At 41.5% G+C, this 21,046-nt stretch overlaps 1 protein-coding gene across 5 annotated transcripts in view; it reads left to right on the top strand.

The window, feature by feature from the left end:
- Positions 1–21,046, top strand: part of FNIP2 (folliculin interacting protein 2) — a 152,861-nt gene that overhangs the window by 62,506 nt on the left and 69,309 nt on the right. For all 5 annotated transcript variants that reach the window (XM_060178894.1, XM_060178891.1, XM_060178892.1 and 2 more), the window contains exons 2-3: positions 15,352–15,478; positions 19,742–19,891. In XM_060178894.1, coding sequence (XP_060034877.1) covers positions 15,352–15,478; positions 19,742–19,891 — 277 coding nt within the window. The remainder of the gene's footprint in view (positions 1–15,351; positions 15,479–19,741; positions 19,892–21,046) is intronic.

Raw genomic sequence — 21,046 nt, 5'->3', positions numbered from 1 at the left:
CCCAGGGAAGTCAGGTTGACGTCATGGTAACACCTGTAATTTGGTGGCTGAAAAGCATTAAGATATAAATCAGAACAAATTGTTTAACAGTCAGGAACCTAATGGGAAGAATAGGGCAGATGAGATTTGGGGTCTCCGTTTTGGAAAAATCTAGGAAGTTGATTTTAGGTGTATTACAAGGGGCCCATGACTTTTACTAATTTTTGCCTGAGCCCAACAGCTAACATCCAGGTGGGCTAAAGGTATTATCTGGAGGATAGTGTCAGAGTTGGATATAGGACCAGAAAGCTGGATCAGGGCACAGAGAAGCTCCCAAATAAGGGAAAAGTATATACATGGTGAGAAATGAGACTTCTGATGCCTGCATCTAACAGCATGGCCTTGGTTTCCCTCTCCATAGGGGAGTCTCTAGCCGATTTGAACAGACTCAAGTCTTCTCTGGAGAAGAATCTCATCACAAACTGAATCTCATCACAAACATCCTAGATGAAAGCTCCCAAATGTTCAACGCTCCCATGATAATTGAGATATGCTTCCCCCACAATCCTCTTTCAAATAGACAATTTTTATCAGAGTAGTTTTTGGTTCCCAGCAAAACTGAGTAGAGAGGACAGCTGGTTCAGTCTACTCCCTGCCCCCAAACATGCCAGCCTCCTCCCCTCCTGCCAGCACCTGGCACCGGCAAGCTACATCTGACAGCCAGCCTCCTTTGGCACGTCATTCCCACCCACAGCCCAGAGATCAAATTCAGGACCTTATGTGAGGTCCAGCACTTTATCTATTGGCACCATGTCCCAGGCCGCTCTGACATCTTTCACAGGTCGAATCCTCTCTTAAAGAATATGACTGTATTCTTCCCTGTCCACCCCCTTAACATTTTTCTCAGAGAAGGAGAGAGAAAGAAACCACTGCTCCAAAACTTCCTTCAGTGTGATAGATGCCCACAGACCTGGGTAGTGCACATGGCAAAGCAGCACGTTGTCCAAGTGGAGCTGTTTTACCCCTCCCCTCCCCCCACATTAAAAAAAGCATTTTATGGGTTGTGGCGGTAGGATAATAGTTATGCAAACAATTTTAATGCCTGAGGCTCTGAGGTCCCAGGTCAGTCCCCAGCACTACCATAAGCCAGAGCTGAGAAGGACTTCGGTTAGAAAGAAAGAAAGACAGAAAGAAAGAAGTAAAAAAAAAAAAAAAAAAGAAAGAAGTAAAACCATATATATATATATTCTCCAGGGTTATCGCTGGGGCTCAATGCCTGCACCATGAATCCACTGCTCCTGGTGGCCATTTTTTCCATTTTGTTGTTATTTTATTGTTGTTGGATAGGACAGAGAGAAATCAGAAGAGGAGGGGAAGACAGAGGGGGAGAAAAAGACATCTGCAGACCTTCTTCACCATTGGGAAGAGACCTCCCCTGTAGGTGGGGATCCTTATGTTGGTCCTAGTGCTTCACACCACGTGCGCTTAACCCAGTGCACTACCACCCAACCTCCTTATAATTTTTTAAAAAAAAATCTTTTTATATATTCTCAGAAATAATACATTCACTTGATTTAATAATTGAAAAAAAAACCATGTTAACATTATTATTATAAAAAAAACATTATGCTGCTGCCTCCTTATTCTTCCTTGTCCTCTTGTGGGTTTCAGTTTTATTAGATTTTTAAAAAATATATTTTATTTATTGATTCATGAGAATTGATAGGGAAGAGAGAGAGAGAGAGAGAGAGAGAGAGAGCCAGACATCACTCTGGTACATATGCTGCCAGGGATTGAATTTAGGACCTCATGCTTGAGAGTCCAGTACCTTATCCACCGTGCCACCTCCCGGACCACAGTTTTTATTAGATTCTTATAAATTAACAGTTGTTTTCTATAGAAATCAGCAAGTACAAATAGTTGCTCTTTCTTCTTACTTGAAGGGTGGCATGCTGAGCTCCAGCATTGGTCCTTGTTGCTTGAGCTTTACAGGGTAAAGCTCACCAGAGACCTTACAGTCTTACTCAGGCATTCCCACAGCTGCTTGGGCTTTTTGTGTGTGAACATTGCATAAGTGAGCTCTTCAGTTGTTTCCAGTCTTCTGTTCTTATCAGATAGTTTGTAATCCCATGTTAATAATGTCTGTCTAGTCCCAGTTGTATCAGGGTTGGTGGTTTCAGGGCTAGAGATGCTTAGAATTCTGATAACTATAACAACTCTCCCTCCACATGTGGTCATATCATTTTTGCCCTTGGCTGCTTTTCTCTTCATAGGAGGTAATTTTTTTTTCCCATTTTTGCTAATCAATCAGGGGCATGGTCTTAGTTTGCTTTTTATATTCTCATGAGTGAAGAATAACCTCTTTTTTTTTTTCCTTATTGGGATTAATGGCTTACAGTCAATAGTCAAATACTGTTATCTGTACATGTGTAACATTTCTCAGTTTTCCACATAACAATTAAGCCCCCTTTAGGTCCTCCTCTGCCATCAGATTCCTGGACCTGAGCATCCCCCGCTCCCCACAGAGTCTTTTACTTTAGTGCAATACACCAACTCCAGTCCAAGTTCTGCTTTGTGTTTTCTTATTTTTCAGCTTCTTTTTGTTATTACTATTTTTAGTGATTTGATCAACAAGATTGTGGGATACAAGGGGTACAATTCATATAATTTCCACCACCAGAGTACCATATCCCATCCCCTCCATTGGAAGCTTCCTTATTCTTTATCCCTCTGGGAGTGTGGACCAAAGATCTCTATGGGGTACAGAGGGTCAGAGGTCTGGCTTCTGTAACTGCATCTCTTTTTTCTTATATAAATTGTAAATTTTCTTATTGTGAACTATTTGGATCCAGTGGCCACATCTCATTGATTTCCAAGTCTTTTTCTTTTTAAAGATTTATTTTATTCTTTAGATATGAGTTAGAGATCCAGGGTGGGGGTAGATAGAATAAAGGTTATGCAAAGAGACTGTCATGCCTGAGGCTCTGAAGTCCCAGGTTTACTCCCCTGTACCACCTTAACCCAGAGCTGAGCAGTGCTTTGGTTTAAAAAGGAAAGAAGAGATCCAGAGAAATAGAGGGAAATAAGAGCACCATCTGTCAAATGTGGCACCAGAGATGGAACTGAAAGCCTCATGCATGTGAGTCTGATTGGCTGCCAGTTGAACTGTCTCCTCAGGCACCTAAAGCTTTATGATTTCTACTTGCTCCTTATATATTAGGGAGGTAACTTCACTGTAACGTGAATAGCTCTTTTTGGTGAACATTTTGAAGTCTTGATAACATTTTTTTTTAATGTAATGGAGGTCATGCCGTATATATATGAAACAAAATGTTCCCCAATTGCACAATAGACAGACAGGTGTGTCTGCTGTTCCTGTATTTCAGCAAACCTAGGAGATTAGAAATATAACCAGTTGGGTTAAATCATTTCTTTTCCAGAATGTAACCAACCAAATTGTATGTTTCATTTTGTATTCATTTGCATTTTAGCAGTCCTGATTAGGTGTGGAATGTAACCAATCCACTTTATCCTTTATGTTATATGTACCTTGATGACTCACAATGTGACCATTCCCACATTATTCTTGAACACACCTGATTGGTGGACCTTGTAACCAATCAAATGTACCACCTTATAACCAATCAATGCACACCACTCCCAGCTTGAAGGGTATATAAGCAGCTTTCCAAATCAGTCAGTGGGTCTAGCAGCTTAATAAAGTACCTCCCTCCTTGTTGCATTGTCATGGCCTCAGACTCATCCTTTGGATCAGCTGCACCCTGGAGCTGAAACACTTTGAGCTGTAACATGTTTTGCTTCTCAGTTTTAACATGATGTCACCATCTTTTTTATCTTTCAAATGTCACCAGGGGCATAGCTCACCCAGGAAAGCTCATCCCTTAACATGCGTCAGGTCCAAGGTTTGAGCTCTGATACCACATGGGACCACTACAGCACTGGAGGCAGCTCTATCTCTTCCTTCCTGTCTTATCTCATTAAACTTAAAAAATGCAGAGGCAGGTGTTGGAAGATCAGGGACAGAGGACATTAATTAGCCTGACTTTCCTGCTATTGATGTTAATTAAGGTGACAGTATAGTAGAGTTGGAAGAGCACAGACTGTGCAGTCAGGGGGCATTGGTTTGTGTCCTGACTTTGCTGGTTAATGGTTCTAACCTCTTCACTTTTGTGTAAAACCAATCACGTAATATAGACTCTCCCAGGACGGTGAATTCTGTGCATGTGTTCTGCTATGTGTGCTGTGCTGTTCTGATCCCACGTTCAAACACAAACACTTTTGGAACTTGAGTCTCTTGGATCTTTTGAGATTATGCAGTAAAAAGAAAGGGTAACTAGTTAGCACAATGGAAATCACTTTGATACAGTACTAGAACAGCAATAGCAAACTCAAAACCCATACATAGGGTTAATAAATGAGAAGGGGGGTGACTTTCTAGAGAGAAACTTTGTCCTGCCCTTCATGAAGGCAGGGGATGAAGGACAAGAAAATGTGGTCTGTGAGTGCTGAGAAGAGAGCTCAATAAATGTCGTCAAAGGCCAGATTACATTTTCGAGACTGACTATGAATGCCTTGAATTCATTAACGTGGTTTCCCTGTGGGAGTTCACCCAGTGCATCATGCCTGAGCTACCAAGAGTCTTTTGAAAGCAAACAGTAACTAAATTTGTTGTCTTAAGGTGATAATAGAATCTTTGATGGTTTAAAATCAAGGGGGGGGGGTGGTGTTCCCTATTGGAGTCTTCAGTTTCATTGTTTATTATTATATTTTAGAGACAGGTAGGCAGAGAGAATATGGTGGGAGCTGTGTTGAACCTGTGTCATGTCTCTGATAGTTTTTCAGAATATGATCAATATTCCAAAGGTACAGAGTCTTAGTGAGTGCTTGCAGCATGCTTAATTTTGTTATTAACTTGGGCCAGGTGGTGACACACCTGGTTGAGCGCACATGTTACATTGTGGTAGGACCCAGCTTCAAGCTGCCAGTCTCTCTCTTTCTATATCTATCTCCTCCTTCCTCTTGATTTCTGGCTTTCTCTATCCAGTAAATAAAGATAATAAAAAAATTGTGATTGGCTTTATGTTAAGCACAAAAGTAATATATTTCTTTAAGAAGAGACAGAGAGTGAGGGGGGGAGACAGAGAGAGAGAGAGGAGAGAAGAGAGTGAGGAGAGGAAGAGAGGAGAGGGAGAGAGGAGAGAGAATGCCAGAATATCACTCTGGTACATGCCATGTTGGCCTTACATATGCAAGTCTTTCACTCTGCCTGCTGAACCACCTCCCCAGGCAAGTTTCTATATCTTTCTCTCCGTAATTCAGCTTTTAACAGTCACAACTACTCTTACCAATTCATTCATTAATTCTGTCTGTATCTGTTATCTATCAGATGGAGAAAAGGGGGACAGGAGAGAGGGATATATATATATATATCGCCAAAAGTTTCTCCTATCACATATCCTTTAATTTTTTAAAGTATTTTATTTTTTTAATTTATTTTATTTTTGAGAGAGATGCAGAGAATAAGACACAGGAAGAAACACCAGAGCGCTGCGCAGCTCTGGTTTATGGCAGTGCAGGGGATTGAACCTGGGACTCTGGAGCCTCAAGCATGAGAGTCTCTTTGCACAACCATTATGCTATCTATCCCCACCCATATTTCCTTTATCTGTTTGTTTTTTACTGGAGCACTGCTCAGCTCTGGCTTATGGTGGTGCAGAGGATTGAACCTGAGACTTGGGAGTCTAAGGAATGAGAGCCTCTTTGCATAGACTACCTACACCCACACCATATTTCCTTTTTATATAAATGTGGTAGCAGTCCATTTACAGTGTTTTGCCCTTTTTTCCAATTAAAGTTATGTCTTAGAGTGTATAACCTAACAATGTAAGGAGCTTCTTCATTCCTTATTCTTCCTATATATTAAATAGTATTACACTATATGTTTATGTTGTAATTTATTTATTTATTTATTTACAAAAATGCTGCTCAGCTCTGGTTTATAGTGGTGTGGGGGATTGAACCTGGGACCTTGGAGCCTCAGGCATAAGAGTCTCCTTGCATAACCATTATGCTATCTACCCTCACCCTATACTGTAATTTTTTTTTTTTCCTCCTCCAGGGTTATTGCTGGGCTCGGTGCCTGCACCATGAATCCACCGCTCCTGGAGGCCATTTCCCCCCCCCTTTTGTTGGCCTTGTTGTAGCTTCGTTGTGGTTATTACTATTGCCCTTGTTGACGCAATTCATTGTTGGATAGGACAGAGAGAAATGTAGAGAGGAGGGGAAGACAGAGAAGGGGAGAAAGAGATAGACACCTGCAGACCTGCTTCACCGCCTGTGAAGCGACTCCCCTGCAGCTGGGGAGCCGGTCCCTGCGCTTTGCGCCACATGCGCTTAACCCACTGCACCACTGCCCAACCCCCTATACTGTAATTTTTTTACCTTCCTGTATAGGCAGTTTATTTCCAGCTCTATGCTATAACCTTCGGCTACTTCAGAGTTTTACCTAAAATGACCTTGAACTCAGGGAAGAAGGAATTCTGTCTTTTCCTCATGTACACTTCACAATTCCCTTGTTCATAGCATCCAAATCTCAGACTGTGTTGTGAGTCATCATAATAATTTGTCACTGCTGTCTGAACACACTGTATAAAGACTTAGGTGGTATGAGCTTGTGACCCTTGCATGCCTGTATTGCATTGCTTCAGTGGGGACAGAAGCAAGCCCTGAGTTATAAACAACCAATTCACATGTAAACATGGACAGTCATCTTTGTTAGAGACTGGTAAGGAAAATGTGGACATAAATAGTACATATTCCAGTCTTCTGACCCACCCTCAGACATAGGAAGCATTACAAATTGGTTAACAATCTCTTACCCTGGAATTTCAAAACCCTTAATTCTAGGGAAAAAAATTGGAGCTGATCTGAACAGATATAGATCTATTTGTAGTTTCTCATTCACTTGGTATAAAGACTCCTGACTTGGGCTGGTCATATATTAACTTGGAGATTTGAGCACACATCTCAGTCCCCGGAAGCAGTTTTATCTAATACGTAGTGTGGGCTTGTTTCTAAAATCTTTTTTAAAAAAAATCTTGAACTCTGAAGCCTCTGGCACTGAGTATCTCAGTTTAAAGACTGACTATCTGAACGCATCTTTGAAGGGTGTTTTGCAGTTTTATACAAGTATTTTCAGGGGGCAAGGAAAGGTGGTTCAGGAGTAGAATGTGTACATTGCATGCCTGAGGCTCTGGGTTCAGCTCTAGCCCCCCATATGATCAGTATCGCTCTGGTTTCTCCTTTCTCATTCATTATCAAAAAAGCAATTTCATATTCTGTTTTGCCTGATCACCATGTGAGCTAAATAAGGCAGACATATTTGGGAATGAGCCCTGGAGTAAGTGCTTTCCTAACAGTATTTAGGTTGCAAGAGTCAGAGCTAGAGTGAGAAGAAGCTGTTTATACTGGTGAATACTCATCTTTGTTGCCTTATCACGTCTCCCATGATTTGCATCCATCCTTTACCCCCCACTACATGGACTTACTTGACCTCTTCACCCTTTAAGTTCCCATGTAGGTGTTTGTCACAGAGCCTGTCACAGTGTAGTTTATTCATTGGTCAATGCATTGGCTTCCCATGTCAGATTGTGAGCATTTTGAGGGATGATCTGGGTCTAGTTAATTTCTGTTCCCAGAGTCTTTCTGAGAGTAGAAGAAAGAAAGAAAGAAAGAAAGAAAGAAAGAAAGAAAGAAAGAAAGAAAGAAAGAAAGAAAGAAAGAAAGAAAAAGGGAAGTTTGGCAGTAGCATAGCAGGTTAAGCACATGTGGCGCGAAGTTTAAGGACCTGTATAAGGATCCCGGTTCTAGCCCCCGGCTCCCCACTTGCAGGGGAATCGCTTCACAGGCAGTGAAGCAGGTCTGCAGGTGTCTATCTTTCTCTCCCCCTTCTGTCTTCCCCTCCTCTCTCCATTTCTCTCTGTCCTATCTAACAATGACGATATCAATAACAACAATAATAACTACAACAACAATAAAAAACAAGAGGGAAAATGAATAAATATATATAAAAATTTAAAAAGAGAAAAAAAGAAAAAAGAAAGGGAAAGAAAAGAAAAAAAGAAAAACAGCTAGCATCCCAATATGCATCCACCTATTTTGGTAAAATAACAGTGGAGTACATTTCACTGGAATCATTTTGAAATTTACATCTTTAAGTTAACATTATCTATTTAAAGCTTCTGATAAAAATTAGATCCTCAGGCACTTTTTTTTTTTTTAAATACTATTGATCACAGAACAGCGGTCTAGTCTTTCTGAAACTAAATGAGGCAATGTGTGCAGTTTTGGCTGTGCCATTATAAAATAGGAGGAGAAAAAAAAAGGAAAAATCCACTAATTTGTGGTTACTTTGCTTGAGAGTACTAACTTAACCTTCCCCCCCAATGAATTCCAAATTCATCAGTCATCTATATACATATTTTATTTAACATATTTTTCTGAAATAAAGTAACTTGATGACACATTTATTTTGACAGGGTAAACTCTACCCTCTCAGGCATAATTTTTCCATCTCTCCTAATCTTTACTCTTAAGTAATACTCATTCATGCATCTTCCCTGTTATTGAGCAAACCTTTTGAATGGGGTCTTGTTAGTATTTAGAGACATTTTTGAGATAGAGAAGTGATGGAGCTGGGAGAGAAAACATAAAGTAGATTTAAGAGTGACTGGACAATATCTTAGAAATATGGACACAAGAAGACATAAGATCAGGGCTTCTGACTGGCTTCTGACTTATTCACTGCTTTATCCTAGTGCCTGGAAGAATATCCCACTTACAGCAGGTGTGCAGGAGCTTGTTGTTAAATCAAAAATATTTGTCAGTTGTAGCTTTGTTGTTGGTTGTGCTTGTTTTCACCTTTTCTGGGGTCATTACAATTCTCCATCATACCTGGGTCTTTAAACATTCACATTTCAATGGCTGTGAAATTATTCATAGGGATATCTGTCTATCTCTATCTGTATGAGGTTGCTCTCTTGTGTAAGAACAACAAAAGGGAAAAGCCTTTCTGAAGTTTCTTCTTCACTTGCCCAGAAATTGATTTTCTCAAACCACTTTAGCAGGTTTATGGCCTCCCAGAATGCAGGTCCCCTCTGTCAGAGTGTTGGATGACATCACTGCTTCTAGAACAAGCATACTCCCCTTGGCATAGGTGCCAGGGTCCCAACACTTCCTCTTACTCTGAAACTCCCTTCCTAGCTTCATTTCCTCATTTCCTCACTTCCTGTGTAATTCCTCTGTAGTAGAGACATGCCACCCACTCAAGACATTTGACTTCTTGTGTTTGAGCCATGTCCTCAATCTGTAGTGAGTCTTTCATCATCATCATCACCATCACCATCACCATCACCATCATCATCATCATCACCACCATCATCATCATCATCATCTCCTTGCCATCCTCGATGTCATCATGAGTCAAGTATTACTTCTTCTAGTAACTTTTCCCATTTCTTCTCTTGCTGTTTCTGAATTCTGCCTTGACTTATTTGCATGTAGTCATCCACATGATCATCCTGTTCTTCATTTTAAATTTCTCAAGAACAGGGTTTTATTCATTGCTTGTGTGTGTGTGCCTGCCCCCCACCCAAGTGCCACCATTGCTTGGCTCTCTTTAGACTGCAGCAGCACAACTCTAATCTCTGTTACCACACAGCTATTTTCCCTCTGTGGGAACAGTACACATTTCCTTGTCTTATGAAGACACCAGTCATTGGGTCAGGACTCATCCTAATCTAATATGTCCTCATTTTAACTTGATTGTATCTTTAAATTCCATGCAAGAGTTTGTAGGTACTGGGAATTAAGACTCAAGTGTATTTTGGGAAGAGATCCAATTCAGCCCAAGTCCATTGCCATACATATTTTTAAAAATTTTTATTTATAAAAAGGAAACACTGGCAAAAACCATAGGATAAAAGGGTTACAACTCCACACAATTCCCACCACCAGAACTCTGTATCCCATCCCCTCCTGTGATAGCTTTCCTATTCTTTATCCCTCTGGGAGTATGGACCCCAAGGTCATTGTGGGATGCAGAAGGTGGAAGGTCTGACTTCTGTAATTGCTTCCCTGCTGAACATGGGCATTGAGAGGTCGATCCATACTCACATTGACATACATATTTTAAAGAGAATTCTATGTTCTAGACTTAAAAGTCTATCATTTGTCACCTTTCAGATGAAAAACTTTTGTCAAAAGCAAAGAAATGACTGGTCCTGATTGGATGGGAGTACATTTCTATAAAATAATCAGATATTATAAGGCAAAAGGCCAAGGGTTATTTTTCGTCCTACTTTGAATCACTTAGAGAGTGGCCATCAGCTACACGAGTGACCCTTAGTAAAGCATTGGTGTTCATGATTGGTGTTCCTAGATGCACCAAAGTAACCATTGGCCAAATATTAAAGTGCATGTAAACATGAAGAGACTAACTGTGCCTGTGATCATGAATGACTCAAGCCCCTGTCATTTCCAGGGAAAGCAAGGGGAGGGCCTGCTGACATGATGGGGCTTTTCATTGGCTACGTCAAGGGAACTTACCAGTGGTGCTCGCTCACAGGCCATTAGACCTTTGTGCTTTTTCCACTTTTAATAATTCCAACCTGTGTACTATGTTTTTGATAATTTCAGAGGGCATTCTAAGAGCATTATATAATTTTTAAATTTAGCGGCTTGGGAAATGATCATCAAGACTTTTTTTTTTTGAAAGTTGACAGAAAACTAACTTCAGGAACAGTGCTCACTCACCTTTAGCAGCTTTGAGTACTGAGGATTCTGTCACTCCATTGTTCATCTCTGTTTTCCTCCTCATTTCTGAGATACTTGCAGGAAATAGGCACCATCAGCTCAAGGGAACAGGAAAACTCTGGAGCTGGCTGTCAACCTGGCTGGGGGCCAAGTGGTCATGACTGTGGGCACAGCTAGGAACGTGGAAACGTGGAATACCTCTGGACCGGCAGTAGAGGAAAATTGATTTCCAAAATAAACTTGCCACACTGTTGTCAAAACTAAGGGGGGAGGGATGCTGGACATAGCAGCTTAGAACAGTTTGTTAAAAGAAGGTACAACCAGAACTTTATGTATTTTTATGCTGGGATTTAAGAAAACATCTGCTAGCCTAAGAGAACATAGAACATGTTCACTATTAACTGCCATTGCCTGGGACAGAAACAATAACACACAGCTCATGAGTTAACCACTACTGATTATTTTAAAATCACAATGTTAGCTAATTTCCTAAGTCAGCTTTACCATTTTGGAATTGTAGGCACTCTTGACTTATGGAAACGCTTGGCATAATTTATTCCTCTGGTAGCCCTGTGAGGTTAGCATAATTATTCTGATCGTGCTGATGAAGAAATGGAAGACCAGAGAGTTTGAGTCTAGAGTCTGAGTTAGTATCATGTATACTATCTCTTAGTTTTACAGCTTGTAGTCTGTCTCATTATTCATTAAGCATCTAGTCTTGAAAAGCTCCTCCTCCCCCCAAAATTCTCTAACCCTAACCCTAACCCTAACCCTTTTGCCTCAGGTGCCTGTCTCACCCACACGGCTACCTCATCAACTCTGCCTCCTAAACATGCCTCCAGTCTTTCCCCCCTGCCCTCCAGCTCTGCTGCTGTTTCTCTCATCTTCAATCTGAAGGGCCTGAACTCTTGCAGTAAATTTTATGTTGTCTTCCCTGCTTTTAATTTTACCTTTCCTTACTCCTGTTTTCTTTCATACACCCAGATTGGATTTTTTTTATTCTTTTTTAAAAAATATTTATTTATTTATTCCCTTTTGTTGCCCTTGTTGTTTTATTGTTGTAGTTATTATTATTGTTGTCATTGTTGTTGGATAGGACAGAGAGAAATGGAGAGGGGAGGGGGAAGACAGAGAGAAGGAGAGAAAGATAGACATCTGCAGACCTGTTTCACCGCTTGTGAAGCGACACCCCTGCAGGTGGGGAGCCAGGGCTTGAACCAGGATCCTTATGCGGGTCCTTGTGCTTAGCGCCACCTGCGCTTAGCCTGCTGCACTACAGCCCGACTCCCCCAGATTGGATTTTTGTTGTTGTTGTCATCATTACCAGGGCTTCACTTCTCCAGATCAGCTTTTTCAGATAAAGAAAGACTGGGGGGGGGGGGGGAGGGAAAACACAGCTCCAAAAGCTTCTTCACACCACAGCACCAGTGTAGTGGAGGCCATTGCTAGAATCAGGGCTTTATATATGACCAAGCAGGCACTCTATCCAGGTGAGCTATTTTGCCTCTCTTCCCCACTGAATGTTTTTTTATAGTTGTTTGAGCTGAGCTTAGAAGCCTTTGCTTACCTTGCCTTGTCATTGCACTTGTGCCTGTCTTCCCGGCCCTCCTCTCTCATGCTTGCTCTCTAGCTGGCAATCTGTGGTAATGCATTTATTTATATATGATTATTAGGTCGCTCTTGCCCCACTAAACCGTAGATTCTACGAGGACAGGAACCAAGTCAGCTTCCCTGCTGAATCTCCAGCATTCACCTGAGTGCCAGGAACACAGTAGGTCCTCAAATAGTTGTTGAATGAATTAGCAGGCTAGTAATTGGATATGCCTTAGGCAATGCATTCTTTTTTTTTTTAATTTTTTTTTAAATATTTATTTTATTTATTTATTCCCTTTTGTTGCCCTTGTTGTTTTATTGTTGTAGTTATTGTTGTTGTCGTCGTTGTTGGATAGGACAGAGAGAAATGGAGAGAGGAGGGGAAGACAGAGAGGAGGAGAGAAAGATAGACACCTGCAGACCTGCTTCACCGCCTGTGAAGCGACTCCCCTGCAGGTGGGGAGCCGGGGTTCGAACCGGGATCCTTATGCCGGTCCTTGTGCTTTGCACCACCTGCGCTTAACCCGCTGCGCTACAGCCCGACTCCCAGGCAATGCATTCTAAATGATTGCCCTTTTGTTTTCTCTTTTTGTCTCTGGGGTCCTATGCTAAAGTGATTTCACCACTTCTGGTGTATTATTATTATTATTATTATTATTATTATTATTATTATTATTTTAGATAGAATTTGAAAAGACAGAATTAGTCAGAGAGAGAAGAGACACCACAAGGATCCCAGCTTGAGCCCCCAGCTCCCCACCTGTGTGTGTGGGGGGGAAGGGGGGAGTTGCTTTACAAGTGGTGAAACAGAGCAGGTCTGCAGGTGTCTTTCTCTCCCCTTCTCTATCTCACCCTCCTCTCTCAACTTCTCTCTGTCTTGTCCAATAAAGTGGGAAAGAAAAAAATTAGGTGGCTGCCAGGAGCACTGGATTTGTAGTGCAGGTACCAAGCCCCAGGTATAACCCTGGTGGCAAAAGAAAAAGAGAGAGAGAGAGAGAGAGAGAGAGAGAAGAAGAAGGAGGAGGAGGAGGAGGAGGAGGGAGGAGGGAGGAGGGAGGAGGAGAAGGAGAAGAAGAAGACACCATAACACCATTCCATCTCTTGTGAAACTTCCCTCCTACAGATGTTCCCATGTGGTCACTGAAGACTCAAATCTAGGTCTTTTTAAAAATACATATTTGTGGGGCTAGGTGGTGGCACACCTGGTTAAGCGCATGTATTATAATGCACAAGGATCCAGGTTCAATCCATTACTCCCCACCTGCAGGGGGAAAGCTTTACGAATGGTGAAGCAGTGCTGCAGGTTTCTCTCTGTCTCTCTCCCTCTACCCCCTTCCCTCTTGATTTCTGGCTGTCTCTATTCAATAAATAAAGATAATAAAAAATTTTTTAAAAATACATATTTGTGGTCCGGGAGGTGGCGCAGTGGATAAGACATTGGATTCTCAACCATGAGGTCATGAGTTCGATCCCCGGCAGCACATATAACAGAGTGATGTCTGGTTCTTTCTCTCCTCCTATCTCTCTCATGAATAAATGAATAAATTCTTTTAAAAATACATATTTTATTTTAGTGAGAGTGAAAGAACAGAGCATGCGTTCAGCTCTGCCTTATGGTGCTGCTGGGGTTGAACCTGGAGCCTTAGAGCCTCCGGCATGAAAGTCTTTTGCATAATAACCATTATGCTCTCTTCTCAGTTCTCTTTGTTCCTGGTAAAGTATGTGCTGTACTAGGCAAGCTATTGTCAGGCCTTCAATGATGACTTTTTTCTGTAGTTCATCCTCAGATTTATTACCCAAGAACAAATCTGGAGTGCTCTTCCCGCCTCCCCTTTCCTTTGTCACCACTATGACTTGACCACTGTGCGCCGCCCTTTCCAGGTAGAGAAGCAAAGATTGGAAAGGAAGATAGGTAGCACAGCGACAAAACTTCCTTCAGTACAGCGGAGTCTGGGCTTGAACCCGGATCGTGCCTGTAACAGAGCAAGTTAACTCTCCAAGTGAGCTTATCGGGCTGACCCTGTATTTGTTTAAATTAAAATTTTATTGCTGTACCCTTGGTTTACAATACTAAAAGGTTTAAAAATACAGTGTCATCCCTGCTACATACATTAGCCCTCACTACACCCGTCACCAAAGCTCTCGTGCCATTTTCAGTATCAGATCAACCAGCCCCTTTGTACTTTTCTCCCCCCTTTCTCCTTCTCCCCTCTCCTTCGGATAGCCATCATATTTTTCAGTCTAGGAATCATTGCTGTTGTGATGCACTAGTTCATGAAGAACAGACCGATGTCTAGAGTAGTTTTATCCTAGTCACTTTCAGTTCGCTTTGGAGTAAGCCACGTGTCCTTTACTGCTGATAGGTATTATTTGCTGTTCAGATGTACAAAATTATGCACTTGGTTTTCAAAACATTGAAATCAGAAAGTCATCCTTAATAGAAGAAACTTACACATTTTTAGGACATCTCTAATATCTTGAGCCTGAGTGGGTGGGAAATAGAACTCTGTTGACTAGTTCCAGATGGTTCTCTGCTCAATGACACCAAAGCTGGAGTTTTCTGCTCATTGACACTGCTAATCTCAGCTGTGCCATTTCCAGAACCCAGACATCCAAATTCTGCCCTCTCTGCATGACTTTGCTCTCTGTGGATGCCATCTTTGCCCAAACTGACTTTGGCAGAAGAGGCTTTCTCACCAGTGGTTAATTGTTTAGAGCAATACCCCCCAGCCTTTGTCACAGGCACTGGCAGTATTTTGCATGGTCCATTGGCATCCACAAAAGACTGTCAGCCCCAGGTCTGAGAGATTTCCATCTCTGCACACCTGGTGTGACCTTCTGGCATGCATAGGAGATGCATCTGACATTGACTGGGAAACTTCTCTCCCCATGATCATTACAAGTGTTGCACATAACATGAGCACCATCTGTCTGTCTAATCCACAGTTGGTCCTGTTCCGAGTTTGACCTTAACGAGATTCGCCTGATCGTTTACCAGGACTGCGAAAGGAGAGGCAGACAAGTCTTGTTTGATTCGAAAGCTGTTCACAAGATTGAAGACGTTGCAACTCAGGTATGAAGTTCAAACTTGCTCTCACCTTTTTGTTGTTGTTGCTATTTTGTCTGTGCTTTTAAACCATCTCTTTAATTAGGAACCATTTAGTAATTGACAATCTTTTTCAGTTATATTGTTCAGTGCATTAATGGTTCAGAAGAAATATGGGCAAAAATCCCCTACCCTCCAGCATCCTGTTGTATTTTTATTAATATACACATGTAGTGCCCTGGGAGATAGCACAGTGGGTAGAGTGCTGAACTCTTGAAGTATGATGCTCCACGTTCAATCCCCAGTATCGCCTATGCCAGAGTAATGTTCTAGTTCATTCTCTCTCTGAAATAAATAAATAATTAAAAAATAATATACAGAGGTGAACTGTGAATGAGTCATCATGGCAGATGTGAAGCAGTGGGCAATAAAATAACGCTAAGGGCCAGTTTGTTGGTGATTTCCAATCCAGTAGGGTTTCAATGTTTGGATACGTGCCATACGATGGGAAAGCTGAGAACTCTAAAATTTATGACTGTTAGCTTGAAGGGAAATGAATAGGTCACTCTGTCCAGTATCTTCTTAGCCATATTAAGCGATGATACTCATCAATAAGTAAAAGAAGTTCCTCACTGTAGACAGACATAACATTGTCATCTTCAAAAGGAGTGCTTCTCAAACCTGTCTGGACAAAGCTGCTACCGTTTCCTTTTATGTATTTATATTTTGGTTTTGGTGGAGGAGGATGAAGTAGTGATGGTGTTATAGGACAGGGCATGGTGGAGACAAAGCTGACCTGCTTAGTCTGGACCCCTGGGAGCCAGGATGAGAAGGGTTAAGTGACATGTGCAGCTCAGGAACTGAGTCTGGTTCTTGTTAAGTCTTCTGGACACAAGTCCAGGGTACTTCTAAGGCATTACCTCTAGACCTTTCTTTCTATCTTAATCTCTATTTAGATGTCTACAAACTTAAAAATCCATCTGAGCCCATTTCTTTTCATGCTTAACAACTCGCTGCTATAATCTGACTGAATTTTGGCAATTGTGTAACTGAGTAAATGAGTGGGTTATAGCATGGTCTTTGTCTCATTAGGACCATGGGGCTGTTTTTCTTCATTCGATTAGAATTGTTTCTCCAGAAAAGAACTGCTTGGCTAATGGCAGCTTCTTAGCTGGGTGAATTGATTCCACGGTGCCGTAGAGTGGAATTCTGCCAGGTAGCTAATCATTACAGCAGTTGTTGGGCTTGTTAGGTGTGTGGCAAGAAACCTCCCAGGTGCTTCACTAGTAGGCTTTTTTTTTCTCTTTTCTGGCATCCATTTTTCTTTTCCTTTAAATTGATCGGATAGAGAGAAATTGAGAAGGAGACAGGAGAGGGACACCTGTAGATCTGCTTCTTCACTTTTGAAACATCTCTCCTGTGGGTAGGGACCAGGTCCTTGTGCCTGGTAACCTATGCACTCAAGAGAATGAACCACAGCCCCCCACCCCCACCCCACTGGTAGGCTTTCATTCCAATTCTGACTCCAGTCTCCTTGGTTTTCTAGTGGGTTTCCCTAACAGTGGTAGATTTGAATCCAAGTTTAGGTGAACCAGAACTTAACCCTTGGTGAGTAGGAGATGATATCCCCCTCTTCACTGTAGATCCCATATCCTATCTTGTATCCCCAAACAGGCTGGGCAGATAGTTTACTTGAACAGTCATCCTTCCATCACTGGGGCTCCTATTAGTGGTTACAGGTGTGGGGGTGGGTGGGCAAGAGAAAGTTGGTGGTTTTCTAAAGGAACAGGAGTAAGACTCATGAGTATATAGAGCAGTGATGACCCTGGAGGCTTAGAACATGAACATTCTTAGAAACTCCCACTTAATTAAAAGGCATCAAAAAGTCTGGGAGGGCTTTTTTTTTTTTTTTTTTTTAATTTATCCAGGCTCTAAAAGAGTTCAGCCAGTGCTCTGTATACCAAGAACTGTCTCCATTTAGAGAAACTATTCCCTATGTATCAAGTCTCAGCCAACATACGGGTCTAGCAGTCTGTGAGGCAGACATGAACTTCACTTTCAGCTCTCTGACAGGCTCTTTCTGACTTAAGTGGTATTAAGTAACAGCTGGATCTGAAGAGGGTGTTGAGGAAGTGCAAGATGCTCAGGCCTGACCAAGCCCCACTCAGCATGCCTTCGCTGCTGCTGCTGCTGCACAGTGACTGTGGACTTGCCCAGTTTGTTTTCCCAGATTCTTCTCCCATTTTTTTTTCTCTCGCCCCCCCCCCCTTTGGCAAGCACAGAATGTCATGAGTTTGTATCAAGCACATGACAGCAGGCATTTGCATGAGACCACCAGTGTGACTGTCACACTGGAGATTAGATAAGCTGCAGTTGCATTCATGGTTTTCCAAGCAAAAGCTGCACCCAGAAAAGCAAGTGAAGCTGAGAATAGAAACAATTTATCACAGAGGCAACAGGATGTTTGCTGGGAATGATACATTTTGCTGTAGGAAGGAGAAGGTAAACAATAAAAGGTGTAACTTACACCTTTCTGCCACTTTGCACATTAGCAGTGAGCTCTATTTCAGGGATATGTAGTAGACATTCCTCTGTTATCCCTAATCTCTGGAGGCCATATTTCCATCATGTGCTATGTAAAAGTTGCTCCCATTTCAGAGTTTTGGGAATGCAGCCTCGTGATTTCTTTTTCCATGTACCTTGAAAGGAGTCTAAGAGGGAGGTGTGTCATTAAAAATGCAAGCCCAAGGAGTCGGGCTGTAGTGCAGCGGGTTAAGCGCAGGTGGCACAAAGCAAAAGGACCGGCATAAGGATCCCGGTTCGAACCCCGGCTCCCCACCTGCAGGGGAGTCGCTTCACAGGTGGTGAAGCAGGTCTGCAGGTGTCTATCTTTCTCTCCTCCTCTCTGTCTTCCCCTCCTCTCTCTATTTCTCTCTGTCCTATCCAACAACGACAACAACAATAATAACTACAACAATAAAACAACAAGGGCAACAAAAGGGAATAAATAAATAAAAAATAAAAAATAAAATAAAAAAAATGCAAGCCCAGACCTCTGGAATCATTAGGGCTCCTTTCTTAGTTTCTTCTGTTTTGTAAAAATTTAAATTTTGTTCATTGTCTTTTGCTTTCATTTTATCAGTTAAGATTCTTCAAGGTTACCAAAAATCTTTTAATAACCCAAACAGAGATCGGGTCTCATTGATGATTTTAAGTGAGTCGAAAGGTCAAACTATTTAAGAAGTCTTAGTGATTATGCTGAGTAAAATAAAGAGGTGGGAGGTAACTAGTAAGTGGTTTCACCTATATGTGGAATGTTGAGAATTGAAACACATGAACTTGCAAAATAAATAACACTTAAGGGTTAGCCAAATCATATTAAGAATTTGTAAAAACTGTGGTGGTTGTGGGATGGGAGATAAGGCTTGGAACTTTGGTAGTGGGTGTGATATAGAATTGTACTGCCTAGTCTTATAGTCTTGGCAGCTACTATTAAATTATAATTTTAAAGCTATTATAAATTCATTCAGAGAATTAGAAACAAAGAGAATAAAGTTTCAATATTTAACCCACTGCCTTCTGTATATTTGTCCAACTCCATTTGAGCATTGTCCTCTCCCAACTATTATAAACTTTCAGGAACTATGTTTTTGTCAACATTAAAAGTAGAAAAGAGCTTCTGTGTGTGGTTTTTTTAAAATGAAAATTTTCTGTTTATTTTTAAAATTCTATTGGATAAAACAGAGAAATTGAAAGGGGAGGGGAATATAGAGAAGGAGAGAGAAAAAAAAAAGACACCTGCAACACTGCTTTGACACTTGTGAAGGTCCCTTATGCAGGTGGGGATGAGGAGCTTGAACCTGGGTTCTTGGACATGGTAACTTGTGTGGTCAGCCAGGTATACCACTTCTCAGTTCCCCAAGCTTCTGATTTTTGACATAACTTAAGCATAACAGAATGAAATGACACACACACAAATACACACACACACACACACACACACACACACACACACACATTCATCACTGGGGATTCACTAGTCTAGGTTGACTTTTCAGATAGAAAGAGACAGGAGAAAAGATACCACAGAACAGAAGCTTCTCCTTTCAGTGTGGGTAGGGGCTGGCCTCTAACCTGGGTCGTATCCATAACAAAGCAAATGCCCTGTCCAAGTGAAGTATCTTGCCAGCCCCAGAATGTTTTAGCAGCAGAAATTTCAGTGAAGAACAACTTGAGGAAACAACCCAGTGTACTTAACAATGCATGCCTTTCCTGTCTCTCTTACCCCAGAAAACAGAGGATGCTCCCATTAAAATGGCGACCAAGTGTTGCCAAGGAAGCAGCAGTGGCAGCAGCAGTGGCAGCAGCAGCAGTGGCTCTTTCCACAGTTGTTCTGGGGGATCTTTACAACACAATAAGGAGCAGCTTCCAAAGTACCAGGTAAAGCCTTCCCTTCTGTGTGGAGCACCCCAAAAACTAAAGCCATTTGCCATCATTTCTCCATGGGGATTAATACCTGCTAGAGGGGCCTGCTCCAGGAGCACGAGGTGAAGTACTCAGAAAGTCAACAACCTTTGCTGCTTTATGTCAGTGTTACTTTTCCACTTTGGCTTTTACTTCTCAGTAAAAATTGCAGCCGTGGTGAGTTGATCCGGCACAATACATAGTACAAAGGAGGCAAACCCTCTTGCTTTTTTGTCCTTTGTTGCCAAAGCCAGAGTAACAGCGCATGTCTTTTTTAGTTTTGTTTTAAGAGCCCTAAGGATTCCAGGAAAATGTGTATACATTTTTAACTAGAAGGGAAACAAACAACAAAACAAAACAAAAAACAAGCTTTGTATAGGATAAGAAAAAAATACTATGGCCTTACTTGCGTGTGATGGATGGGATGGATGATAGCGTTTTTTTTTTTTTTTTTTTTTTTTTGTGTGTGTGTGTGTGTGTGTGTGTGTGTGTAAGGCACTAAAGGATAAGAAGCTGTTACTGAGAAATACTGGGGCTGAGAGATAACTTCTCTAGTAGAATTACACCTTCTCATGTGAGCCAGTGGTTCCAGGGAAGCCCCATGAACACTAGAGTGGCATTATGGTACCTTTCTTTTCCTCTTACCTTGATTTTTTAAAAATTTTTTATTTATAAAATGGAAATATTGACAAGACCATAGGATAAGAGGGGTACATCTCCACACAATTCCTACCCCCAGAGCTCCATATCCCATCCCCTCTCTTGAAAGCTTTCCTGTTCTTTACCCCTCTAGGAATATGGATCCAGGGTCACTATGGGATACAGAAAGTAGAAGGTCTGGCTTCTGTAATTGCTTCTCTGTTGAACATGGGCTCTCTTACTTTTAATTAAAAGGAAAATAAGTTCACCAGGAGCAGTAGAATTGCATGTTGGCAAGGCCCTAGCAGACCAAAAAAAAAAAAAAAAGGCTAACTGATATAAGAAAAAGGTATCTCCTGAGCATTTTATAAAAAAAGAATATAAAAAATGTAAACTAGAGGAGGGACCATTTACTTGCCCCCACCCCCCTCCCCCTTTTGATCTGCATGTAATTCTGTCTGCCATGTGGCTGCAATATTTGTGCCATTATTT

This window comes from Erinaceus europaeus, chromosome 19 (genome assembly GCF_950295315.1).
Source record: "Erinaceus europaeus chromosome 19, mEriEur2.1, whole genome shotgun sequence".
NCBI classification, from domain to species: Eukaryota; Metazoa; Chordata; class Mammalia; order Eulipotyphla; family Erinaceidae; genus Erinaceus; species Erinaceus europaeus.
Note: the sequence above shows the minus strand (reverse complement) of the source record. Positions and strands in the feature narration are given on the sequence as shown.